This window comes from Macaca mulatta, chromosome 1, assembly GCF_049350105.2.
Source record: "Macaca mulatta isolate MMU2019108-1 chromosome 1, T2T-MMU8v2.0, whole genome shotgun sequence".
NCBI lineage: Eukaryota > Metazoa > Chordata > Mammalia > Primates > Cercopithecidae > Macaca > Macaca mulatta.
This window is the reverse complement of record NC_133406.1, coordinates 136,762,046-136,790,034: the sequence shown is the minus strand read 5'-3', so window position 1 is coordinate 136,790,034 and position 27,989 is coordinate 136,762,046. Positions and strand designations below refer to the sequence as shown.

Below are 27,989 nucleotides of genomic sequence, written 5' to 3'. Positions count from 1 at the left end.
GTGCTGAAAAATAAGAAAAAAAAATTAAACTGCATTCTGCTGTTCTTCTTTAGAAGCATTCCTGCGTAAATACTGCTGTAATACTGTCATGCAAAGTGTATCCTTTCTTGTCGTATCCTTTTTGGGGCAGTGTTTTTTTATTTTTTTCTTAGAAATGTTTGTCCTTCCCCCACCTGTTGATCCAGGTTAAGCAATACTTTTTTACACTTTATTCAAATGAAATATTTCTAAAATTGTTTGTATAGATTGAAAAATCTTTTATGTGTTTTTAGATTTGTTGTTGAATTTTCTGTGCTGTCCTTTAGGTTATATAATTTTTTGAGGGAAAGTTAGTGAATCAGGTCAACTTACTTAGAGAATGTGTTTATTTACTTTAACTCAGAATACAGTCTTGTTTCTTCTATTTGTATATTTCCTAAACTTAATTCAATAACATGCTTTCCGTTGTATAATGTATCTGGTTTAGGTATTTATAATATGTTTAAAATTTAATTGGGCAAAGGACATGTTTTTCTTTTAAAAAGTACTTATATTGAAAATTAAGATGTCTGGATTACTATGTAAATTCTAAAGAGTAGCAGACCTCTCATTTAAAGTCTTAAGTGAGTCTCTTTTGACATAGATAGCAATAGAAGTATCTTTCTTCTTTCCCCTTTCTTTTTCTAAACAAGGGAAGAAAAGTGTAATAGAGGGGAGAACACATAATGCCGACTAAGGGTAGTGCATTAAGTCAAAAACAGTCTTGGCAGGTATATAGGAATAGTGGTTTCCCGACTGGTTGATGACCATAATCGCCAAGAACAGTGGTTCCCAGTCTTGGCTGCACATTACAGTGATCTGGAACTTGAATGAAATACTAATTTTAAAAGGGTGCAGTGGTTCATACTTGTAATCCCAGCACTTTGCAAGTCCAAAATGGGAGAATGACTTGAGCCCAGGAGTTTGAGACCAGCCTGGGCAATGTAGGGAGACCCTGTCCCTACAAAAAGATACAAAAAGTAGCCGAGTGTGGTGGCTTCCACCTCTGGTCTCAGCTACTTGGGAGGCTGAGGCAAGAGGATCACTTGAGCCCCAGAGGTTGAGGTTGCAGTGAGCCATGATCACACCACTGCATTCTAACCTGGTGACAGAGTGAGACCCTCTCCCTCCTTAAAAAAAAAAAAAAAAAAAAAAAATTAAGAAATATATTGATGCCTGGTTCCCTTGGTCAGAATTTTGATTTAAGGTAATGGGAGTGTAGCACAGATGTTAGAATAAACCTCTCAAACAGATTTTAATGTACGACCAAGGTTGAGAACCACCAAGGAAGAGTTTTCATGCATAAAAATTCCTATACTCTACCCTAGAACCAATACATCTGCATCTCTGGGAATGGAGTATAAGAATCTGATTTGAAAAGGTTTCCTTAGTAATTCTAAGAACTGACCATTTTAGACACTGCTTTGTTAGAGTAAAATGGTTAGGTACCTAGTATCAACCTAGCCATCCAACCTTATATTAATAACTAGGAAAATAAAGGGTTGGAGCCTCCGTATTTCTTTGTTGAAAAATCTGCTACTATTATTAGTTCTATGAAAACAATTCAAAATTTGGTTATTATCATCTTAAAAGTACAAAACCTATAGATATTGAAATTGTAATTATTTTTCTATAGGCACAGTTAAAATGATTTTGTAAATGTTATAAATCAGTTTCTTTATAAGCTGTTATTTAGATAAATTTTGTTATACTGACATGATTCACTAATTTTCTAAATATAAATGGTTCAGCTTTCAGTTATTTTTAAACTAATGAACTGTGTTATACTTACTATTTTTAATGGGCTTTTGTGATGTTTTAGGTTTCTTTTGAATCCGGCGTGTCCTTCAAGTGCTTTCCAACTTTCAGAGGAAGAAATTGACCACCTGGACTATGGAACTGTGCGTAACAGCTTTGAAAGTGTATTTAAAAATTAAATTGATATGCCTTTAAATCAGTGAATTGGAAATATATTACATGTATTTTAATGTCTTTCCTCAAATATAATAAATTGTTTTCTTTCCAATAAATGGTGTTTGTATTTTTTATCTGGCTTAACATATCTAGGAAAACATAGTATTATAAAAATATATAAAATTTATAATTTTTTTTATGATTACAAATACTGCCTTTAAAAATTAAAAGGCAGTATTTGTAATTACCTGGATACCAGTGCGCTTTCACATTTTTTTTTATTGCAGTCTTGTTTTTGTAATTATTTTATATTTTTCTGGCTTTGAGTTTTATTGGGCTTTTGGTTTTTCGGAAGCGGGCGATTTATCCCAGTTTAGAAAATTTGTATCCTTGCCGTAATACAGTCTTCCATTTTTGTACCCCCAAATCTTTCATCTGTCAGAACATCACTCAAAGGTGAAAATGTTTCCCATGTAAAATTATTCTGTTCCTTTAATGAAATTAGTTTCAGCTGTATATACGTAGGAAAACATTCTTTTTTTAATTTGATTTATTCTTACAGATACTTTCCTGAGTCTGTGACTACACCTGTACCTTAGAGGCACTGCCCAAAAAGACTCAGCTCTTCTGTAAAAATGCTGTTGTGAATCATAGCTTCTTACCTTTTACAGCATTGTGAGGTAGAGAGAGTAAGAACATTAGAGACAGGAATTAGAAGGATGGAGAAGTGAACCCTGGAGCATCCAAATGGTGAGATATCAAATAGTTAAAGAACTGTTAAAGAAGACAAGGAGGAATAACTAGAAGTTAAATGAAGAAAGTATCTCAAATAGGAAGGAGTAATCAAATATATTAGCTCTCTTGATGAGTTAGGAAAGATGAGTTCTTAGAATTAAGCACTGGGTAGAGCAACATTTGCGACCTTGATGTTGACAAACTTGGTGGATGTCAGGAGTAAGAGGAGGTATTCAAGAGAATGTTGTAGAGGAATTTAATATAGTGAGTATTGAAGACAACTCTTGAGGAGTCTCGCTTTCAAAGGGATGTGAGAAATGGGTTGTTAATGGAGGGTAATGTAATATCCAAACACTGTTTATTTTAAGATCGATGATATAGCAGGTTTGTATGCTAATGGGACTGATTCAGTAGAGAGGAAAAAAACATAATGCAGGAAAGAGAGGGATATTGCTGAAATCATAGATCTGGTATACAAATAGAAGGGTTAGTTTTAAAGGTAGGCACATAAACAGCTCATTAGTAACAGGATAAAGGGCAGATTATAGAGTTCTAGATGTTTGTTGTTCAGTAGATAGGAGTAGCATGTCAAATTTTTGTTATATTTTCTCAGTGAACTAGGATACAAGGTCATAAAGAGGGAGGAAGTCATGAAGGATTAAGGAAGAAAAAGGAGATGTAAAATGGATAACCAGGAATGCAGGAAAGTAAACTCTTAGGCAGTCTGTGGTTTATTTAAGTGGTATCAGTCAACATGGTTTTGTGTTTTTCTCCAGTTGAGTTCAGCATAGGTGCTGTCACTGAATAAGTACAGAATTCAGTTTAAAGTTGAGATTTCCCTAGGTGAGTAAGACGGTCAGTAATGAGATGTTGTTACATTTAAGATAATGACTATAAAAGAGGGATATGGAAAGTAATCTGGGTTAAGGAATGAAGTGAGAAAATAAGGTTGAGACAGTGGAAAATCGTATGATCAATTGTAGATTGCAGTGTGACTGAAGATGCATTGGAGTTCTTGAGGTAGAAACTAGAAATTTGGGAGATTTAAATAAGAATGGGGTGACTGAAATTGAAAATATTAGAGTATAGTACTTAGTGTTTATAAGTTTTAGGATGTGAAGATGGGAGTAGCTTAGAGGCAAGGTGATGATGGAAGGAGATGAATTCAAGAAATTGAGAACCTAGGAGACTGAAAGGTTATGTAAATGAATTTTGAAATCTCAACAAGAACTGTGCTGAGTGCTTGTAGTAATTATTTTATCTTTACTACCCTGTGAGAAGACAGCACTTCCTTTTGTGAGTAATCGAAAGTTCTTTAATGTGTCAACTGTAAGATACTTTATTACATTTAATTATCTTTAGTAGTGCATACTAAAAAATAATGACCTCAGTAGGATTATTCAGTAGATATGTGAGCTAACCCCCTGGGTCAGACACTTAATTTAAGGGTAGAACTGATGGTTTTCAAGAGGAATAGAAAGTTCTCACCCCTAGTGCTTAAGCTGCTAAATATCCCGCCTTATATTTTCTGAAAACAAATGGTATATAGAGCGTCCACATAAAAGCTAATAGGAAATCTTAAAACACACACACACACAAAAAAAAAACATTGAAAAACATCAGGAAAGATATACCCTGTACCCAACATGTACAAGGTCTAAGCAATGAAGAAAAAGGTAGGAAATTAAATAAGACTAGAACATCTATGACTAATGTATAAAGACTTGAGGCGGTTGTATCCATTTAAAAGGTATCAATTAGAAATGAAAAAGGACGCCAGGCGCAGTGGCTCACGCCTGTAATCCCAGCACTTTGGGAGGCCCACGCAGGCAGATCAACGTCAAGTCAGGAGTTTGAGACCAGCCTGGCCAACACAGTGGGACCCTGTCTCTACTTAAAATACAAAAAAAATTTCTGGGTGTGGTGGCTCATGTCTGTGGTCCCAGCTACTCGGGAGGCTGAGGCAGGAGAATCATTTGAACCCAGAGGGGGAGGTTGCAGTGAGCCGAAATTGTGCCACTGGACTCCAGCCTGGGTGATAGAGTAGGATTAAAAACTATATATATGTATATGTATGTATATATGTACATATATGTATATATGTGTATGTATATATGTATATATGTATATATTTTTATATGTATATGTATATATATTTTACATAAGAAAATTTATTTTAATTTTTTGTAAATTATAAAATAGGACTTAATATGGTATTTATATACCAGGATCTTTGAATATCCAAAAGTTTAAGAAGATGTGAGCAATTTTATGAAACTTTTCAAAGCTTAGAAAAAGGTAACTACTTAAAAGACTATTATATGTTGCTTAAGGAAATGTTAGATGAAGTAAGTCACAAAAACATGCATAGAAATGATCATATAAACTCAGAAGAAATTGAATGTCTTGCTGTCGAAGGAAAGGATGGAGGTGTAAGACTGAAGTTGAGTGTGAGAAGCTCTGTATATACTGGATTTTTCTTTTAAAATATATATATTTAAACTCGCATTTCTTGTTTTTCAAATGTTCACTCCAATGAAAATCTTTTATTTTTCCTGTTTATTTCTGATCTCATATATGCAGTGTACTATTTTTCACAAATATTAGTGATCCTCCCTGCAAATGAAATACTTCCATCCTGTTGAATTTGGGAATGTCCATGTGATTTGCTTTGGCTGTGAAATGTGAGCAGAAATAATGTTTTACTTTGGGAACTTCCCGACTGCTAAAGCGTGTGTCAAAATGAAGTTTTTGTGACATTACGAAAGGACTAATAGAATGCCTTTGTTGATCCTAGTTGAACATGAGAAACTTGGTTATTGTAAGCCATTGAAAAATTTTACTTTCTTTTATTACTGCAGAATAACCTATTCTGTCCTGATTGATACAGCCACAAAATTTCCTTAAGCTCTTTGATTTTCATATTTCCATTAGGATGTAGAAAGCCAAGACAAGAATAAACATAGGATCAGAGAATGTTAACAGTGAGAGAGACTATTGGAATAAATTTGTTCAATGGTTTCCAGACTTTGAGTTCTAAGTAATCAATATTTCAAAAAAAAAAGTATTAAAAGATATTTCAATATAAAAAATAATGGCATTTAACTTTGTAAACAACAGCAAAAATACCATTGCGGGGCATAATAGGTCATGCTTGTAATCCCAACAACTTGGGAGACTAAGGAGGGAGGATCACTTAAGCCCAGGAATTTGAGGCTGCAGTGAACCATGATTGCATCTCTGCACTCCAGCTTGGGTGACATAGGGAGACTTCAGCTAAAAAAAAAAAAAAGAAAAAAGTTGTAATTAATACATTGTTCCTCTGTCTCTTTTCCCATCCTCCTTACCACTTGGTCTTTAATCTTATTCAACAAGATCTAAGGATAAGACAAGAAAAAGGATGGTTGCATCTATACTGAACATGTATTGACTTTTTTTTTTTTGTCATTTTCTAAACAACATAATATAACAACATTTGACATAGCATTTACGTTGCATTAGTTATTATAAGTAATCTGAGATGATGTAAAAGTTATATGCAAATACTACATTTTATATAAAGGATTCGAGCAGTTAAAAGTATCCATGGGGAGTTCTGGAACCAATTCCTCATGGATATGGAGGGACGAGGAACCACTGTAGTTAAACAAATAATCACTTTAAAAATTAAAACCTTTTGCATGGTGAATACAGTCATGCACTGTATATATGATGGTGATCCAGTTAAGTTTATTATGCCACATTTTTATCGGAAGTTTCCTGTTTAAATATATTTAGATACACCAGTACATTGTGTTACAGTTGCCTATAGTATCCAGTGCAATAACATGCTTTATAGGTTTGTAGCCTAGGAGGAATAGGCTATGCCATGTAGGTTTATGGAAGTCCAATCTATGACATTTGCACAGTGGCTTAATTACCTAAAGGCTTACTCTTCAGAACATACTCCTGTCATTAAGCAATGCATGACTGTAGTTGGACAAAAAATAATAATGCAGGCATACCTTTGGCACTGTCCTAATTCTTACCAGCATCCATGATTACTTAATTTTGCAATAGAAAGACTTCAAAAAACAACAGTGATCTATTAGGACAATATATTTGCAATACATGACAAATGATAACAACATAAGAACTCCAAACATTCAATAAGAAAAAAAATAATAAAACTAGATGGGAAAAGGAAGAAGCAAATTTCAAAAGAAAACTCAATAGGCAAAAAAAAATGTGAAATGATGTTCAGCCTTGCTAGTAATTGGGAAAAACAAATCATTTTTAATCTATTAGGCAAAAATTAGAGCTATAATAATAATTTTTGGTGGGAGTGTTGCAAAACGTACCATAATATTTGCTGCTAGAGAGTAAAAGTTGATACCTTTGTAAGGACAATTTTGCATAATATGAAAATATAAAAATATACTTCAAGTTTCACATACATTTAGCCTACAGAATTACTCACTCGTGTAAACATGTATACAGATGTTCATTATAAGACTTATAACAACAAAATACTTGGAAATAAATTTTCATATTAACAAGAGCATGCTATATGATCTTAGTCCAATTAGAATATTCTGTTTTATTTCAGTCCTTTAAAAGACTCAACTTCTGACTGTATAGAGACAATTAAAAAAATAATGTGTTCTCCATATGTGCATTTGGTCAGGTTAAAACTTGTTCAAATCTGCTTGTTCTTAATATGGTTATTTTGTTAAAACTCTCTCATAATGGTGGATTTCCCGATTATTGTACTGTCAATTTTTTTTTGTTTTAGCAATTTTAAACATGTTATAAGGCGAGTAAACACATATATTTGTTGAATTTCTAGTCAGAGAGTCAAACATTTTTAATTATGAATGTACGACCATTTTATTTTGGCATTAATTTTGCCTTAGATCTTTGTGCAATACTAATAAAGCTACACTCTCTTTCCTTTGGTTAGAATTTACATTGATTATTTGGTTCTAGCTTTACCTTTACCTTTTTTGTATCTCTGTTTTTAAAAAAATCTGTCTGAAAATGCATTTAGCAGAAACAATTTACATTGGATATAATTATTGTTATATTTTCTATATTCACTTTATTCAGTCATTTTTTGTATTCTTCCCTTCTTTTAAATTATTTTTATTAATCTTTTTTTTTAACCCTATACCACAGGAATTAAGCACACTTTCTGTTTTGTTAATGATTAGCACTGATTATACCCATGCATGTTCTCAAAGTCCAAGGTTAATGCCTATGTCCATTGCCAAAGACAATAAAGTAACCTTAGAATACTTGAACACTGTTCTATTCCAGTTTGCAGTCGTTTTTATTTTTGAAATTACTCCTGTATTTTTAATCTTCCAAGACATTATTTTTGAAGAATTTTTACTACTGTTAATCTTTTAAAAATCAGATTAAGCAGAACTCAGATTTTAAAATATTTTCACATAATATTTTATTTGATTTTTCTAACAATCCAGTGAAAGGGAATATAATACTGATTAGTAGGTAAGAGCTCACTGTGAATTTAAGCTTCTTGGCTTTGAAATTCAGTCCCAACATGTACTACAATTTGGCCATAATAAATTTTTAGTGTTTCTGTTTTCTCATTTTAAAAATGGGGATAATCATATTTCTATCATGTAGGGTATGCATGTGTGAGAAGTAAAAGTGATAATGTTTCGAAATGGCACATAGTAACTATATGTTGTTAGTGGTTATTTTATTTATATATATATCAACAATATCCTCATTTTCTAATTGAGGATCTAGTATGAAATCCATAGACTTTAATTTTTTTCTAAGGTTCATATAGAAAAAAAAATGTTCATGGTGAAGCATCTAGTAGATGGTGACGCATGGAGTTAAATTTTTTTTGTTTGTTTGTTTGTTTTGAGACAGCCTCGCTCTTGTTGCACAGGCTGGAGTGCCGTGGCACGATCTCGGCTCACTGCAACCTCCATCTCCTGGGTTCAAGCAATTCTCCTGCCTTTGCCTCCTGAGTAGTTGGGATTACAGGTGCCAGCTACCATGCCCAGCTAATTTTTGTACTTTTAGTAGAGACAGGTTTCACTATATTGGCCAGGCTGATCTCGAAGAGTTAAATTTTTGATTTTGTGACTTTGCTTACATTCTAGTCTCATTTAATTTAACCCAGTCCTATGTCAGTCTGGTCTTTAAGGTGATTTTATTAAGGAGGTTATTTTATTTTATTTTATATATATATATTTAGATTATTTTATTAAGGTTATTTTATTCCATATATGTTTATTCTCTATATATTTCCTATATATTGGTATAAATATAAATGGTTCAGGGAAAAAAAATTAGAGATTGGGAGAGGGTATTGTAGAAAAAGGAAGGAAGACAAAAAGAAAGCAGATGAGATATAGTGTAGTAAGAAGAGGTGGCAGGGCAGCAAATTGAGCAGAGGAGAGAAGACAGTGGTTTGCTTAGGAAATGAGTGTAGTGACCAACCTGTTGTAATACTGGAGTTCAGAGAAGACTGCTTGTACGAATCTGATTTGGAGAATTGGAGTAGGACGGTAGGGCCACATATTGAAAGTAAGAGGTTATAGAAAATCTATAAAATTCTAAATTCAGCATTTTTTTTTTTTCCAACTGAAGAAAAACCAAAACCAGAACTGTGAGACTTTGTTATTTTATGATTGTAAAACATTGAACTGTGGGTTTGGGAGATTGCTGATTGAAATAAGTTAAAGTGGTAAGTTATTTTAATGTTTTTTTGAGTATCATGTAAGTCCTCTGCCAACTTTTTGTCTTGAAATAAGTGGTTTCTGTCACATGATTTGATATAGAGTTTCACAATCTATTTTCAGTTTGTTGACAAATCATGCTTCAGTGCTGTGCTGTACAAAATGTACTATTTATATTGAAAATGTGTCTTAACCTTGGCTCAAAAGGTGTCTCTGATTTCAGAGATCTGGTAGGCAAACTTGATTATCTGTGCTTTCTTTCCTCTAACCTTCACATGCAACTTATCCTGAGTTCAGGTTTATTTTCTTTTTTATTTTATTTTCAGAAGAAAAATAGAAAACTGTTGGTGGAAGGGCTGGTGGTTGAAGGTTTACTATTTTGAGAAAATTGTACATAATTTATTGCAAAACTCAGAGGAATTCAGACTTTTTTATTTTTTAGTAAGAGAAACAACTAGATCAAGTTCATAAATGTGACATTAAAGTATTTCAATTGTAATTTTTAATCACATTAAATTACTTCCAAAGATATTTATAAGGCATCTAGGCCAAGAACTATGACTGACATTAATAGATAACTTGTCTTTTTTTGGTCAATGTTAATTCATTAGCACGTTAAAAACTATAGTATCTGGTACAAATGTGAGGCTACTTTGGCTAGGGGGAAAGAACTTGTAAATAACTGATACTTATATAAGTAGAAAGGAAGTTCTAAAAAGACAAGTTATTTGGAAGTTGCTACTTTCTGCTTAACATTTTAATAGAGCTCTTTCATTTTATTTAAGTCATGGCTTTGGTGTGATTTAGGTAAACTTTAAGCTAAATGATTAAATTTATGGTACTTGATGTGTTAAGAGGAATACTGCATTTACACTAGAACTGTCTCCCTATAATGCCATGTGTATTATGGATGTCAAGTAAATACCTCATATATGATATTGATTGAAAAAATACTTTTGAGACCCTCAGAAACTGGCTAATTTTGAGTTAATTCTTGACACTGGATATATTTTATTTTATTTTTTTGTGTGTGTGAGCCCAGATGAGAAGAGAGGATATGTTTTGACACTCCAAATACAAATAATCTTTAGTGACTATTGCTTTGTTGTCAGGATATTATCAAATGTCCTATTTCATATTCTCAGGGAATTCCCAAGATATGTCATTTGGCACATTATAGTAACCATTAGAGCTTTAGAGTAAAGGGAAGTTCTCTCTTTGTAGCGCATTCTAGGAAGTACAAAATATGGGCAATAATGCTGTATATTACTAATAACTGGATAGCTTCTCTAAGGATAACTCTTTTAGAATAACTATTCCAGAAAGTATATATAACAACTATTTTAAATCCTTATTTTTGGTGATATTGTTTTTGATGCCAAAGATGCCAAGAATTGTTTGTGCAGATTTTTATTTCAGAAGGCATAAATATACTTTAACTGTTGTAATGCTTCTCCTATGGGGTATATAGCGCTTCAGATTGCTTGTTTGAGGTTAAAATTAAGATTGAATGAGAAAATATATGACAATGCCTGATCGTGGTAGAAGCTTATTATATGTGTGTTTAACTCTACCTTTCATGTAGTGCTAATTCCCTAAATTATGTCTGCAAATTATCCCTTATTTTACCAACATTCCAAATGCATTGTGAAAAATGCTGATTTGTTATTACAAGAACAGAGTTCATTAATGTGGCATAGATGAAAAGTATATTTCAAAACTAACGTGGATATGCCAGAAATCTTAAGCCAATAAGCTATTGCTTATTGAATAGTAAGGGAATAGTGTGAGGGAAGGAAGGAAAAAATTGCAGGAATAAAATATTGGTGATTCCTTTTCATCTCTGCCCATTCTTTTAGTAGAAATGAAAATAATTCTGAGAAGTAGAAAACATTAGAAGTTCAGAAAAGTAGAATGGGAAGACAGAAGGGCCACGTGTTAGTAGAGTGAAGGCAGGAAGACAGTATGAGTTGATAGGATTTTTAATAGGACCAAGTAAAAATACCAATACAAAAATAACATTATCAACCATATTGAGCTGTTGCTGTATCCATGCAATGGGATAACAGCTTTATTTGCATTATTTGTTTAATCACAATAACTCTATGAGGTAAATATTACTTTTTCTAGTTCATAGATACATTTAGAGAGGTTATTTTCCAGCATCACAGAGGTTATAAATGGAAAAGTCAGGATTTATAGTTTGTTTTAACTCCTAACAATTAAATTTTCACATTTGGAACCTTGAGTCAAGCATAAAGTTCAAATGGTGCCCCTCTTCTCTAACTGTCAACTCTTTACACCATCAGCCCTGTATCACTATCTAGTCAGTTTTCTATTTAGATTCTGATACTCACCCATATCCAGTTAATATCTTGTACTGCCTGCAAATTTTCCTTCCCTATTTGTTTTTTTAAAAATCATCTCAGGTAATAAAACTCCCTTTGCTACTTTGAAGGCACCTCTTTATTCTCTCCTTCCTACTCCCTATAACCCATCATTTGTAAAGATGGTGGCTTCACCCAACATGTTTTTTGGTATTTTGTCAGCCCTCAAGGATGCAACTCTCCAGGCCTGATAATTCAGCCAGTGTGCACTGCCCTCTATATAGTAGTTGATTAGGGATAGCATCTGTTCCGTTCAGTGTCTGTGCTAAATCAGTTAAGTATTTAGTGTTCCATTTCTCACAGTCATTGCTTGTTGAAAACTCCCAATTCTCTGCTTCTTTCTTCATATCTTTTTTAAAATTGTTTTTATATACCCATTTGTTTTAAAAGTGGTACCTCTACCTCAGTATGTCCCCATATTAGTTAATTGGTTTCTCTAAACCAAATCTGCCTTTAGATTGCACTATCAGTCATAAAGACATGGCCTTTCTAACATTCACGCAAACTTTAAATCACAGAGTCCCCATTTCACTCTTTATATTCACTATTCTCTTATATCTGATTAACCACCATTTTCTGTACAGTCTCCACCAAGTCTGTTGTATCTCCCCTGTCAGTTTTACATAAACATTTCCCCCCCCCCCCCGTTCCAGGGGTATATATTCCAAGACCCCCAGAAGATGCCTGAAACCACAGATAGTACCAAGCCCTGTACAGTCATCTTTCCAGTATCTGTGGGGTATTGGTTCCAGGACCTCCCATGGATGCCAAAATCTACAGATGCTCAGGTGCCTTATATAAAATAGCAGAGTATTTGCATGTAAACTATGCACATCCTCCTGTATGCTTTAAATCATCTCTATATTGCTAGAGATGTAATATCTACTGTAATACAAATACTATGCAGACAGTTACATTGTTTAGGGAATGATGACAGGAAAGTCTATATGTTCAGCACAGATACAACTATCCTTCTTTAAAAATATGTTCTTCCGTGGTTGAATCTGGCGATGTGGAACCCATGGATATAGAGGGCTGATTATATACACCATGTTTTTTCCTGGCATATCACTCGACTGTTAGCTGGTGAGTCAACTCAGATTGTTGGAATGACTAGGGACAACTAGACTTCAAGTGATCTTTCATCCCAGTTATGCTCACAGCACAATGTATGATCTCAGAGTTTCAAGAGATCAAACTCCCTTCTGCAAATCCCAGTCAAACTTTGCTTGTGTCTTGTTTGCTGATACCTCGTTGGATAAAATAAATATCAAGCTAATTCCATAGTCTATTTAGAAAGAGACTCCATATAGGTGTGGATACTGGGAAGTGTCATTCATTGGATGCCCTTTAATATAACAATCTATCACACTTCCCTAATTTTCATTCTTACTGCTATAACCCAAGTTCAGATTTCCATCACTGTTCTGCTTACTAATGTTCCTATCTCTGTTTTCTGGCCCATCTGATATAATTAAAAGTTTTTATTATTACTTTCCTGTTTAAAACAGCCAAAAAACCTTCTGAGGAAAGTATTTTTTTCTTCTCCCTGATTTTGAGTGTCTCCAATATACCTTTCCAAATTTAACTGCCATGGCTCCCTCACACTTAAGTTTCTAAAACACTATTGACTTCTTGCTGTTCTCCTTGCTCTTCTACATATTTTTTCTTACTTAAAAGTAATTTTACCTATCTCTTCATTGATGTCAAACCCGTTCTTCAAGTCAATTTTGTCTCCCCTTATTCCCATCTGTCAGAAAGAACTTTTCCTATCAATTAAATCCTGAAGCACTTTACTCGTAACCCTCTTAAAATTATGTTCATATCTTTCACTTTATTGTTTGTTTTTGTATATGGACGTATCCCTTCTCTAACTGAACGTAACTTCTTGAACAGCTCTGTCTAATAGAAATAGAATGTAAATCATGTATGTATTTCAACATTTTTTACCAACTGCATTAAAAGAAACAAAAAGACACTAGGGAAATTAATGTTAATGGTAAGTTCTATTTAGCCTAATGTATCACAATATGTTATTTCAACATGTAAACGTCATAAAAATATATTTTTTTACATTTTATTTTCACACTATCCAGAGTGTGTTTTACACTTATTACTCATCTCTGTTCAAACTACATGTATTTCAACTGGTTAGTGGCCAATTGTTTCTAGTGGCTACCACATTAGACATCACAACTCTAGAATTCTAGGAGAAACATTAGTGTAATACAGAGAATGTTGACTTGCAATAAGACTTATTATCAAATCCTGTCTTTGTCACTTACCACATGAGCCTGGACAATTTACTCAATCTCTTTGGGCCTTAGTTCCATCATGTGTACAACACTTTTGCTAGGATTAGAGTCGAGTGTATTGAACAATTTCTAATATAGAGTTCATTGATTTTTAAAAAATCAATGAGGACATAACCCATGCTATGCCAATGTTTTGCACAATACCTGGAACCTAGAGTTTTCATGTTATAGCCATTTATTGAGCACATAAGACAATGTCAATCATTTTACTAGGATTTGGAATTACTAGATATGAAGTCTGCCTTCAAGAAGCTTGGTCCAGAATGACAAGTAAATTGTTAATTATTTATAATATAGTTACAATAGAAGTCAAATATAGCTTAATGTCATATAAATTTAAAAGCTTTCATACAGCAGAGAAGCTAACTGTGCTTGGTAATATAAAGGTAAGCTTCATAAAGTTGTGGTTTCAACTTAATGTGGAAGGAAAATTAGTTGCTTCCACACTAAGTTGGATGTGGAAGGGGATGATATGGGAAAGAAAACCATTAGGAAAGTCATGGAGGTATGACATTGCATATAAAATATGAGGAACTTCTAGTTTTGCAATGAATAGAGTTCACAGGATTGGCTGGGGGAAGGACCAAAGGGCAGCATCGGGATCGAGAGTGGAATAATTAAGATCCACAGCTCTCTTGATACTCTTCACCAAAGCTGGTACTTACTCATTTTTTCTCATGTTAAAAAATGGTATCACCCCCAAATACCTATATATTAAATATTTTTTCCTCATCTTTCAGCTCTAATCTATTCATAAACCTACTGCCTGTTTACCTCTGAAATAGACCTTATCTATGCCCTAGTGCAAGCCACTCACCTCTTTCCTGGGCCACTGTAAAAGTCTTCTAACATCTACCTCTTTCCACTCTTATCCTCCTATAATCTGATTTCTTCCCAGAAGCAAGGGTGATTTTCTTTTTAAAGTCTATTAGTCTTTCAGTTCCCCGTGTTACAGCCTTAACAGCTCTCTCTTTCTTCATGTTCTACAAGGTTCTACATGATCTGGCCTACCTCTCTGATCTCATCTCGCTTTATCCCACCCTTTATCACATGTGCTGTAGCCACACTGATTTCTTTTTAATGTGTCTCATGTATTAGCTTTTTCCTTTCTTGGGACATTACTCTTGCTGTTTCCTCTATCTATTGCTCTTTCTCTGATCTCTAAATGACTGGACACTTCTAATCATTTAAATCACATCATAAAGTCACTCTTTTAAGGGGTGTCTTCCCTTACCATCCAGTCTAAAATACACTGACGGAAAAGTCACTCTCTATTTTATGATTTTATACTAGTTCTTATTGCTATCTGAAATTATTTTTATCATCACTATTAGTACTGTTGCTATTACTGTTATTTACTAATATATTTTCTTTCCACTAGAATGTAAGCTCTCTGAGAACAGAAACCTGTCTTTTTTATCATTGTCTCCTGAACATCACCTACAGTGCTTAGCAAAAAACAGACACACACTTAACACTTGTTGAATGGATGAAGTTTTTCCTACATGTACTATTACTCCCTTTCATAGCATTTCACTTACATTAAGAAGGAAAAGGTATGCAAATTTATTCATTTAGCATTTCATCAGGTACAATAAATATTTGCCTACAGGGAGAAAACCACCACCACCACAAATCCTACTACTATATGCACTATATTAAGCACATGACTTGCTCGAGGGGAAAAAAAGTTAGTTTCTCCAATTCATAGGCTTTCAGATTTTAAATGTTTTCTTAAATCTTAATGCAGAAATTTAAATAACAAAAAATTTGAATTAAGGATGGGAAACAGGACTGATTTAAAAAATGGAAATATCACATAATATTTCTGTTTGAAATGGAAGCATGACAAAAATTTGAGAATATACAGTTGAAGCAATATTTTGAGAATTCAGTTGGTTTCAATTGTTATTTTCCATTAGTGACGGATATCAGAAATAAAATATAGTCCTTATTTAATTAGGATTTGTATATATACACACATATATAAAGAATTTATATATGTGGACAGTATATGTACAGTGTTATATATATGTACTGTTATATATATAGTACTGTGTGTGTGTGTGTGTGTGTATATATATATATATAGTTTGTTCTCATGCTGCTATAAAGAAGTGTCCAAGACAGTAATATATAAAGGAAAAAGATTCGATTGACTCACAGTTCCACATGGCTGGGGAAGCCTCAGGAAACGTACAATCATGATGGAAGGGGAAGCAAATGCAAACACATCCTTCTTCACTTGATGGCAGGAAGGAGAAATTCTGAGCAAAAGGGGAAAAAGCCCCTTATGCAACCATCAGGTCTTGGGAGAACTCACTCACTCTCATGAAAACAGCAGTATGGGATAACCGCCCCCATGATTCAATTTCAATGACCTCCCACCAGGTCCCTCTCACAACACATGGGGATTATGGGAACCACATTCAAGATGAGATTTGGGTGGGGACACAGCCAAACCATACATATATATACATATATACACACACATGCACGCCCACATACAGAAGGACTATATAGATATGTGTGTGTATGTATATAAAAATATAGTCCTTATGTGTGTAAACATATATTTACTGTCCTCATTTATGTGTTATATATGTGTGTGTGTGTGTGTGTGTGTGTGTGCGCACATTGCCAGAGGTTTGTAAAGGTTAAGATTGTATCAGTAAGAAAAAAACAGGGTCTCAGTCACCTCTGTCAGCCCACGCACCATGTTGTCCCGCCACTCTGCTGTCCCACTCCTCCACCAGTCTCAATGGAAGAAGAGATCGCCGTTCTGGTGATTGACAATGGCTCCGGCATGTGCAAAGCTTGCTTTGCTGGGGACGACACATCCCAGCCATGTTTCCCTCCATCATTGGTGCCCCCAACACCAGGGTGTGACGGTGGGCATGGGCCAGAAGGACTCCCATGTGGGCGACATGGCCATGAGCAAGCGCAGCATCCTGACCTTGAAGTAACCCATTGAGCATGGCATCGTCACCAACTGGGACGACATGGAGAAGATCTGGCATCACACCTTCTACAAGGAGCTGCATGTGGCCCTGGAGGAGCACCCGGTGCTGCTGACCAGGGCCCCCCTGAACCCCAAGGCCAACAGAGAAGATTATTCAGATCATGTTTGAGACCTTCAACACCCTGGCCATTTACGTGGCCATCCAGGCTATGCTGCCCCTCTACACCTCTATTTGCACCACTGGCATTGTCATGGGCTCTGGAGATGGGGTCACCCACACGGTGCCCATTTATGAGGGCTACGCCCTCCCCCACACCATCCTGCATCTGGACCTGGCTGGCCAGGACCTGACCAACTATCTCATGAAGATCCTCACCAGGGGCGACTATAGCTTCACCACCACTGCTGAGCGGGAGATCAGGCACTACATCAAGGAGAAGCTGTGCTATGTTGTACTGGACTTTGAGCAGGAGATGGCCACTGCCGCATCCTCCTCCTCCTCTCAGTAGAAGAGATATGAGCTGCCTGATGGCCAGGTCATCATCATCGGCAACGAGGTTCCAGTGTCCTGAGGCGCTGTTCCAGCCTTCCTTCCTGGGCATGGAATCCTGCGACATCCACTCAGTCCACCTTCAACTCGATCATGAAGTGTGACGTGGACATCTGGAAAGACGTGTAGGCCAGCACGGTGCTGTCCAGTGGCACCGTGAACCCGGGAATCACTGACAGGATGCAGAAGGAAATCACCACCCTCACACCCAGCACCATGAAGATCAAGGATGATCGCACCCCCAGAGCACAAGTACTCAGTGTGGATCGGTGGCTCCATACTGGCCTCACTGTCCACCTTCAAGCAGATGTGGATTAGCAAGCAGTGGTACAACGAGTTGGCCCCCTCCATCATCCACCACAAATGCTTCTAAATGGACTGTGAGCAGATGCCTAGAATTTGCTGCATGGGTTAATTCAGAAGTATAAATTTGCTCCTGGCAAATGCATATACCTCATGCTAGCCTCACCAAACTGGAATAAGCCTTCGAAAAGAAGTTGTTCTTGAAGCTTGTATCTGATATCAGCACTGGACTGTAGAAATGGTTGCTGATTTTGACCTTGCGTTCAAATTAACAGTTCCCCTTGGTATCTGTACATATCTTGGATTTCAGTCTTTAGTACATGTGGCTTGGTCACTTCATGGCTAAAAACGTGCCTGTGGAAGACAAGTCTGTGGCTTGGTGAGTCTGCATGGCCAGCAGTCTCTGATGTGTGCAGGTTATTAATGTGTCAGGGCTGAGTGTTGTGGGATTTGTCTAGAGGCTGACAAGGACTCCTGAACCAGTTGTTTCTGTCTGTCAATCTGTCAGGGTTGGAAAGTCCAAGCCATAGGATCCAGTTTCCTTTCTTAGCTTATGTTGTCTGCCAGAACCCTGTGGGCTGTTACTTGCCTTGAGTTGGAAGCAGTTCACATTTATAGCTGTAAATGTATTCCTCCTTTTAATTTATGTAAAGTTTTTTTGTACGCAATTCTTGATCTTTAAAGAGATGACAACAAATTTTTGTTTTCTACTGTTATGTGAGAGCATTAGGCCACAGCAACACGTCATTGTGAAAGGAAAAATAAAAGTGCTGATATAAGCAAAAAAAAAAAAAAAAAAAGAAACATTAGTTTCTAAAAGGTCATTTAAGTTATTTCCATGGGAGACTTTTTAATGTTCTTCACCTGTTAAAATTATTATTGATAAACCTTTTCAGATTACGAATAAACACTTTGCCCTCAAGTATTTATTAATGCTAATATTTACTTTGTAAAATGTGCTTCTTACAGGAATATAAATAGTTTCTGGAAAGGACACTGACAACTTCACAGCAAAATGAAGTTCTTTCTGTTGCTTTTAACCATTGGGTTCTGCTGGGCTCAGTATTCCCCAAATACACAACAAGGACGGACATCTATCGTTCATCTGTTTGAATGGCGATGGGCTGATATTGCTCTTGAATGTGAGCGATATTTAGCTCCCAAGGGATTTGGAGGGGTTCAGGTGGGTATTATTCGTAGTATAAATTGCAGAATTCACTGTGCTTATAGTAAATAGTGTTCTGATCTGATCTGTGAAACTTGGGCAACATTTTACTTCCCAGGTAAGTATTCTAAGTAAAACAGTTTTCTGAGGAAAAACAATGCAGTATTTTTGGCAACTTTATATTTTGTTTCTCAGATAATCTTTCTTCAACGAGAATCCTCCAATGTGCTGTTAATATTTTCAAAAGATAGCTGCATATACAAAGATTCAAGAATATTTTTATATTATTGATGAGTTTCTAGAACATCCAATGTTATACAGTAAGACACAATTTGGTGCTTATTAAGACTGTTTAATTTGTAGGTCTCTCCACCAAATGAAAATGTTGCAATTCACAACCCTTCAAGACCTTGGTGGGAAAGATACCAACCAGTTAGCTATAAATTATGCACAAGATCTGGAAATGAAGATGAATTTAGAAACATGGTGACTAGATGTAACAATGTTGGGGTAAGTGAATTCTAGTTTCCTTTAAAAATAACAGATAGGAAAATGATTTCTCTCTTCTTTCTTGCTCCCTTTGAGCAGAAAGTTTTCCGTATTTTATATATTTTTTAAATTGTACTTCATGCTTTAAAACTTAAAATTAAATGTCTTATGTTCAACTTTTGTAAATATTTGTGTACGTGTTCTCTATCTACTAAAGAGATAAAGTTTAGAGCAGAATTTACTTCTAAAGCAAAACATCCAATTTTAACTCTTATAACTATCCATATTTCCTGGAAAGACTTTTCTGGTTAGGAAGTATAATTTCAGTTACAATATTTGCTATCATTTTTAGGTAACTTGTGTTTCCATCAGTAATTCCTGGGTTTTTCGTGGTGAATAGCTCGATTCTCTATTTAATGAGCAGCATAATTGGAGACTAATATCTACCTTATTTGTCTTCAACTGCTAAGTAGAGAGTACAGGCTTTCTCCTGGTGACCCACTGACATTTCCAAAACAGTAACCTTTCCAGTCTCATCTGTGTTTTGTCTCCCCGAAATGGGCTTTTTGCATTTCCTCCTATTTATGGTAGTTTCTGGTTCTCTCAATTTATCATTACTCTAAATATTTGACCAAGTGTCTAGAATGAATGTAGGTGTTTAGTTCACATTACTTTCCTTTCACAGTTGACTTTTGATCTTGTAGGAAAATAGTTATAAGATATAATGAAATATTTTGGAGTTTTATTAACATACTATAAACTTTAATCAGTAATGCTTTCAGGGTCTACCTCTCTGTCAGTCACACTGAAGTAGAAACTTTGCTTTCTAGGTTCGTATTTATGTGGATGCTGTAATTAATCATATGTGTGGTAATGCTGTGAGTGCAGGAACAAGCAGTACTTGTGGAAGTTATTTCAACCCTGGAAGTAGGGACTTTCCAGCAGTCCCGTATTCTGGATGGGATTTTAATGATGGTAAATGTAAAACTTCAAGTGGAGATATCGAGAACTATAATGATGCTACTCAGGTAATTTTTGTTAAGACAGTGATCTGAATAAAGAGTGATATATGCCTTTTATTATAGACATGTAGCTAATTGAGCTTCAGTTTAAATACTAATTTAGATCTCTTAGGGACACAGGTTAACAAATTTAACTAAGAAACTCAAATCCATATTTAAAAACTTTTAAATATTAATTTAAGAGTTTTAATCAATACACACTTTTAAAAGCTCACTTTAAAAATCTTCCAACCAATTCAAAACCTCATCGACTTTATTTCTTAAATTCTCTATTTTCTACTACAAAATATTTCAAAAATACATCTATAGTAGAATGTGAGCATCCCCAGGTCCTAATGCAAGGAAGTCCCTATAAAATATCTATTGAGGAATTACTGAATATATGAATAAGCAAATGGATTCTCAGGTGAAAAGTGAGGTTTTATGAATCAGTCATAACATTTTTACCTCAACAGGTCAGAGATTGTCGTCTGACTGGTCTTCTTGATCTTGCGCTGGAGAAGGATTATGTGCGTTCCGAGATTGCCGAATATATGAACAAGCTCATTGACATGGGAGTTGCAGGGTTCAGACTTGATGCTTCCAAGCACATGTGGCCTGGAGACATAAAGGCAATTTTGGACAAACTGCATAATCTCAACAGTAACTGGTTTCCTCAAGGAAGTAAACCTTTCATTTACCAGGAGGTACATTCATTGCATATATGCATATAAAATATCATCTTATTCATTAGAAAATTAATGGCAGATTCAATTAAAAATGCAATTTCTGTAGGATAAGGACTGAGTCATTTATGTAAAACACTGTTCTTTAACCTCCTCTTCCTCAGATACAGCATATCTAATTCTTTATCACAACAGGTTTTATGGAGTACACAGAATGTAGGATACTGATAATAGTTACGTCTTTATTTTCTTTGGAAATGAAACGAGTTTATATTTATCAAGAAATGTCAGTCAGATAGTAAATGTATTAATGTGATCTGTTATTATCATTGATGTACAAGACTAAAAATTAGGTAAACATTCTCACAGGACAGCAGGTAACTTTGACATTATATTTATTTCAATATTGTAGTGTATACTTTCTCAAAAAAATGAATATAGGAATATTACCTATTGAGATAATAAGAATAAGAAAACCATTTTGAGCATTTTACATAACAAATAGCACAGGGTGTGGTGGCTCGTGCTGTGATTTCACGAATCACAGCACTTTGGGAGGCTGTGGCAGGAAGATTGCTTGAGGCCAGGAGTTTGGGACCATCCTGGACAATATAGCAAGACCCTATGTCTGAAAAACAAAACAAGACAAAAGCAAATAATAAATAACTTAGAGCTATTTGTTATATAATATTAACTTATTGGTTAAAATGCTTTAAAGACCCTATGAAAAATGTTATTTTTTCCTAAATTTCTACTAGGTAATTGATCTGGGTGGTGAGCCAATTAAAAGCAGTGAGTACTTTGGAAATGGCCGGGTGACAGAATTCAAGTATGGTGCAAAACTCGGCACGGTTATTCGCAAGTGGAATGGAGAGAAGATGTCTTACTTAAAGTAATTAAATACAACTTTTCCCCTGAATTATTTCATAGATCTGTTATTCATACTACCCCAGTGTGAGTTATCTTCTGGAACATTCTTATTCAGACAACTATCAAGGAGGCAATTTTTAATGATAAGAATTATAGTGCCCTAAACTCGAATGAATCATCTTTTGTATTTAGTGTCTGTCACAAGACGGTATGCCTAGGAACCCTAAACATTCCCTAGGAATTTTCTTCTAAGTATGAGATGAATATACTAGATTTGACTGATATTTGCATATAATCTTTTAAAGCCAGGTTATTTTTAAAATGATCCCGTCATTTATAAAGTATGTACAAAGTGTCCATACTGTAGAATTTACATATATTAATTTAAAATATTAAAATATGTATATGGTAACAATACAGTATTGAAGCCTTATTTTAATCTAGTTTGACATTCTGTATAATGTGATATGGATATTGATCCTTCTGGAGTGCTTCTAAATTATAATGTGCTGAAACCTCTAAAAGGACCTTTTTTAATAACAAAAATCTTGTATTTGTAATATGAACATAAGTATTCCAAACATGTATATACAAATATGGTCTATATATGTAGATTACACACATGAGTGTGTATGGAGTGTGTGTATATATATGTGTATGTAAATATATATCTTACAGAATAACCATTTAATTAGAGAGAGAATTAATCTTCAGATGCCATGCCCTACAGAAAGAGATGCACAGTTATATTACCCTAAAACAATTGTGAAATGATACATCAAAGTATATCTTATTTTTCAAAAATAGGAACTGGGGAGAAGGTTGGGGTTTCGTGCCTTCTGACAGAGCACTTGTCTTTGTGGATAACCATGACAATCAACGAGGACATGGGGCTGGAGGAGCCTCTATTCTTACCTTCTGGGACGCCAGGTAGAAAACAAAGTTCTCTATTTTTTTAACACATCTTTTAATGATAGTAAGAATATTCTGATATTCTATGATAATATAATTATGTAACTTTCAGGCTGTATAAAATGGCAGTTGGATTTATGCTTGCTCATCCTTATGGATTTACACGAGTAATGTCAAGCTACCGTTGGCCAAGAAATTTTCAAAATGGAAAAGTAAGTTTTGGAGTTGTTCAAAATATCCTTTTCTCAAGAAAAAGGAGGCAATCATGTTCTAACTTAATATGACAACTATTAATTATGTATTTATTCAACAAATATTTAATTATGTATAAACCTGACACAGGGCTCTCATTTTAGGCAGGTTATATTAAAGGAGTAAAATTTATATTCCTCATTGAAAAAGAGTAGGCAAGCTGTTTCAGAGACATGAAAAATCCCCCTAGCCAACAGGAAAAAGAAAAAAAAAAAAAAAAAACACCAAAAAATAAGAGCTAGACACAGGGAGTAAAATATGTATTTCTAATAAGTATCTACCTCAGGGTTGATAGCAAGATTATATACGCCAATACTTGTAGAGAACTTAAAACATCATCTGCCCGTAGTGAGAACAACATAAATGTTTGTTAAGTACTTTTAAAATGTTACATGGAATACAAAGAAATGTGTCAGTTGAGCTAAGTTAAATAGGCAAAGTGTCCTATAAGAGGAAGGAAATTATATGTACTAAAGAACAGAAATGTATAGAGCATTCCAAGAAAGGTAAGAATGAGAAAAACTTTTGGGAGTGTGGTAAAGACATTAATCTGATGAGTAGTTTCAAAAAGGAACAGAGAAATAAGAGTGTAAAGATATTTGGAAAGCTAGTAGAAGGTTTTCTTTTAAACTAAAGGGTTCTGCCGGGTGCGGTGGCTCAAGTCTGTAATCCCAGCACTTTGGGAGGCCGAGACGGGCGGATCACGAGGTCAGGAGATCGAGACCATCCTGGCGAACACGGTGAAACCCCGTCTCTAATAAAAAATACAAAAAACTAGCCGTGCGAGATGGCGGGCGCCTGTAGTCCCAGCTACTCGGGAGGCTGAGGCAGAAGAATGGTGTGAACCCGGGAGGCGGAGCTTGCAGTGAGCTGAGATCCAGCCACTGCACTCCAGCCTGGGCAACAGAGCGAGACTCCATCTCAAAAATAAATAAATAAATAAATAAATAAATAAATAAATAAATAAATAATAAACTAAAGGGATTAGAAGCAGCATCAGAGAGTTCATGTCTAAAGCAGAAATTCCTCCTTCATGTGATCACACTGATATCTAGCTAGCTTCTTTAGATTCCTTTCAGTTTGAGAAGTCCACCTCTTTGTAGGGCAACTGATTCTATTGTTAAACAGCTTTAATATTTAGAAGGTGTACTTTTATATCGAGCCAACTTCTTAAAATTTCTACTAATTGGTCTTATTTCTGTCATTAGGAGTCAGAGAGTATTTTTATTTTTCCTATTACTATAACGTTTCCACTTTGCCAGGACTGCTGCATGCTAAAAATTCTTAGTATTGTTCACTTTTCACCATATGACATGATTCTAAGGTAAACACTGAAAACCTTCCTAGGGTTACTGTGTTTTTTTTTTTTAATTTATATTTTTTAAAGTTCCAATCCAGAAAACATAGTATTAAAAATGTGGTCAATTAATAAAAAATATTCAGATGTATTGTTTTGTCCATTTATCTAAAAAGAAGCATGAAGGACTCTAAGATTTATTTAGCACATGTCACGTTCAGGGCATTTTCAGATATACTACTTAATTTTTAGAGCAAAGAAAAACAATATTCCCATTTACAAATGACAAAACTGAGATACAGTGAATTTTGTATATTGATTAAGTTTTCTTAGCTACTAGTAATAGAGCCCATGTTTGAATCTTGGTGTTTCTGGTACTAATGCCCTGCCTACTTCAATGACATTGCATGGCTTACAGTGATGTTAAGAAGCCCTTGCAGGTCAGGTGCAGTGGCTCACAGCTGTAATCTCAGCACTTTGCGAGGCCAGGCGAGAAGATCACGTGACCTGAGGAGTTCAAGACAAATCTGAGCAAGCTAGCAAGACCTCGTCTGTACCGAAAATTAAAAAAAAAAAAAAAAAAAAATGCACTGGGTGTGGTGGTGCACACCAACAGTCTTAGCCACTTGGGAGGCTGAGATGGGAGGATCGCTTGAGCCTGGGAGATCAAGGCTGCAGTGAGCTATGATCATGTACCTGTACTCCAGCCTGGGTGACAGAGCAAAGAAACCTTTGCAGGTCCTTGGAATGAAAATGAGAGTATAAAAATTTGTTACCTTTGTTTTTAATATGGCAGAAAAGAACCTGAGCATAGAGAGATGATGAAGACCAAGTAAAGGGCTATAAAAATTAATAAAGGCATTGGATTCTAGATAAAGTCACTGACTGCAGAGACACAAGTAACAGGATAGGTTGGGTTTGGTGTAAAGGAGAAGGAAGAGGTAAATACATGTATGTTAAAATTTGGCTTCCCCCCCCAATTAAGGATGTTAATGATTGGGTTGGACCACCAAATAATAATGGAGTAATTAAAGAAGTTACTATTAATCCAGACACTACTTGTGGCAATGACTGGGTCTGTGAACATCGATGGCGCCAAATAAGGTGAGAATATTTATTTTGACATGTCCTCTAATAGGAAACTTTCTTTAGCATTTTATTTAAAACAGCTGAAGTTTAAGAATATCAACTTTTTTATGTTACTGTGTTTGTAGGAACATGGTTGCTTTCCGCAATGTAGTGGATGGTCAGCCTTTTACAAACTGGTATGATAATGGGAGCAACCAAGTGGCTTTTGGAAGAGGAAACAAAGGATTCATTGTTTTCAACAATGATGACTGGTAAGTAAATATCAATTAAAAATAATATTTTGTATCAGTATGTTCTTGATTCATTCTTTTTGTTTCTGTTCATTTTTATGGTATCTGAAAAATCATTTAGTCGGTGGAGCAAGAAGACAATAGCAATCAAAAATGGGCAGAAGCAAAATGATGATGGTTCTTACTCCTTTGTTCAACTCTTTTCATAAGGGCTTTCTGTTGTAAGCAGAGTCCTTTCTCTGTACCCTTGCAGTATCTTATACATACATAGAATTAACATGCATATGCTCACCTACACATGCCACAAAATACACAAAGTAATTAATATAAGGGTTGTGAAATCATTAAAAGAACGTGTCTTGTAGTCCTGCTTTTTTAATCATGGAAAAATGCTGCCTCAGTATTAAAATACCTTTATTTCTAACGGTTTTTCTCAAGGACTGCTCTACTTAGTTTTTTGGTATACTTTCTTCACTTCTCTGTCTCCTTGTGACAAATCGCATTTTTAAAGCATATATATAAATAATATGTATCTTGTGGTTAATGATTTGCTTCGGGAGGTTTGAGTTTTAGTTCTGAAACTTCTCATTATTGGCCTTTCATCTGTGATTCTTATATCCTTTGCCTATGGTATAAATGATTCCCTAACATATAGCTCAGAAGACTTCCTTGCAAACAGTTGAATTGTCTCTGTCCTAGGCCAACTGATACTTACACTTAGCTCATTCTAATATAAATTATATTTTGCTGATGAAAAATAAACGAATAAATAAATATATAAGTCAAGTCGATCTCTTTCCTCGCAAAAAAGCCCATGTCTGGTTCTTTAATTTCTTTCTTTTGTGGATGAGAATACCAAAATAATTTTTTGTGAAAAAGATTTATATTTCAAACTATCACTTCTTCATAGAAATGCTAGATTGTTTGTATGTACACCCAAATTCTTTTTAACCTCATGGGGGAAAAAAAAAAGGAGGTTAAAAAGTAATACCCTTTAAATTGTTAAAAGTAGTTGGTATTAAGTTCAGTTGAGAACAAATTTGATTTTACTAAGGTAGCACTTTTATCAAAGAGTGACCGTTCCTGCCAATCTTCACTGATATTCTTCAAGTTTGATTTTCTGGTAATATTTTCACTACTGACCAGGGACTTGCTCAGTTTGCTGTAAGGTTCCTTTTGGTCCTGAGAAAGCTATTTACACCTACTAGAGAGGCATACGGGTTTTCTTCTTAATGAGACCTTGTCTGCTTAGGGTTCTACAACATAAAGTTATGCTGTTTATTTGTGTTAGTTTGTATTCCTGCTTTTAATTGTATTGAAGTTAAATCTCAAATATTTTATTCCAGGTCATTTTCTTCAACTTTGCAAACTGGTCTTCCTGCTGGCACATACTGTGATGTCATTTCTGGAGATAAAATTGATGGCAATTGCACAGGCATTAAAATCTACGTTTCTAATGATGGCAAAGCTCAATTTTCTATTAGTAACTCTGCTGAAGATCCATTTATTGCAATTCATGTTGAATCTAAATTATAAAATTTAAAATTAAATGCATATCCTCAAAACAATAGCCAAGTGTGTTTCTTTTCTTACGTATACAGTAATATTTATATTTCATTAATTTTTAATCAAAGCTCCAATTAGTAATCAACTTGAAAAATTCTGAAAAGAACTCAATAGTATTAAATTCCCACTTAATTATTGAATAATTATAAAATAATTACAGTCAGCACATCATTATGCTTCAGAAGACTGACTTTAACTCATTTAACATATGAACTAAGAAAAGCATCTTAATCAATATGTTTGTTGTCATTAGCATCATTTGCCCAACTGTCTACCTTTAATTTCTGTCATTCTGTAATTCTTCCAAAGAGTGTTTTTATCAGTTAGTTAGGAATTGCTGGTTTAATGTTGATTCCCATGCAAAGCTAGCCCGCTTGTATGGTTTTTATAATATGCAAGTACTTTTCATGTTAATAACGTTAAACAATAGAAGAAACCTAAATTATACAATCTACAGTTCTTAATTCTATTGAGCTCGCTGGAATCTTCTCCTACTTTATATTCTTTCTTCTTTTTCATTTTTTTTCTCACTGCTTAGACTTGGTGT

At 34.8% G+C, this 27,989-nt stretch overlaps 2 protein-coding genes and 1 pseudogene across 29 annotated transcripts in view; all 3 read left to right on the top strand.

The window, feature by feature from the left end:
• The window catches only part of RNPC3 (RNA binding region (RNP1, RRM) containing 3), a 32,134-nt gene extending 30,086 nt beyond the window's left edge, over positions 1 to 2,048 (top strand). For 6 of the 22 annotated variants that reach the window (XM_077987564.1, XM_077987532.1, XM_028831082.2 and 3 more), the window contains one exon: positions 54 to 2,048. The gene's annotated coding sequence lies outside the window, so the exon portion shown is untranslated. The remainder of the gene's footprint in view (positions 1 to 53) is intronic. The other 16 variants (XM_077987566.1, XM_077987537.1, XM_077987547.1 and 13 more) reach the window with 5 other exon arrangements.
• Positions 1,846 to 27,446, top strand: AMY2B (amylase, alpha 2B (pancreatic)). Of its 7 annotated transcripts, XM_077992957.1 has the most exons (12): positions 8,547 to 8,670; positions 9,280 to 9,376; positions 18,855 to 19,068; positions 19,414 to 19,560; positions 20,370 to 20,567; positions 21,017 to 21,247; positions 21,985 to 22,118; positions 22,904 to 23,026; positions 23,121 to 23,220; positions 25,543 to 25,661; positions 25,772 to 25,897; positions 27,223 to 27,446. In XM_077992957.1, the coding sequence occupies exons 3-12, from the start codon at positions 18,901 to 18,903 to the stop codon at positions 27,410 to 27,412; spliced, it is 1,536 nt and encodes a 511-aa protein (XP_077849083.1). In that variant the 5' UTR covers positions 8,547 to 8,670; positions 9,280 to 9,376; positions 18,855 to 18,900; the 3' UTR covers positions 27,413 to 27,446.
• Positions 17,073 to 17,955, top strand: LOC712956 (actin, cytoplasmic 1 pseudogene; annotated as a pseudogene).
• Positions 27,447 to 27,989: the final 543 nt, after the last annotated feature.

Bases quoted from the DNA above. Each gene is read 5' to 3' on its own strand.
- AMY2B (XM_015145709.3), top strand. From the start codon at position 18,901: ATGAAGTTCTTTCTGTTGCTTTTAACCATTGGGTTCTGCTGGGCTCAG. The intron at 21,248-21,984 runs GTACATTCATTG...AATTTCTACTAG, and splicing joins AACCTTTCATTTACCAGGAG to GTAATTGATCTGGGTGGTGA. The intron at 22,119-22,903 runs GTAATTAAATAC...TTTCAAAAATAG, and splicing joins GAGAAGATGTCTTACTTAAA to GAACTGGGGAGAAGGTTGGG.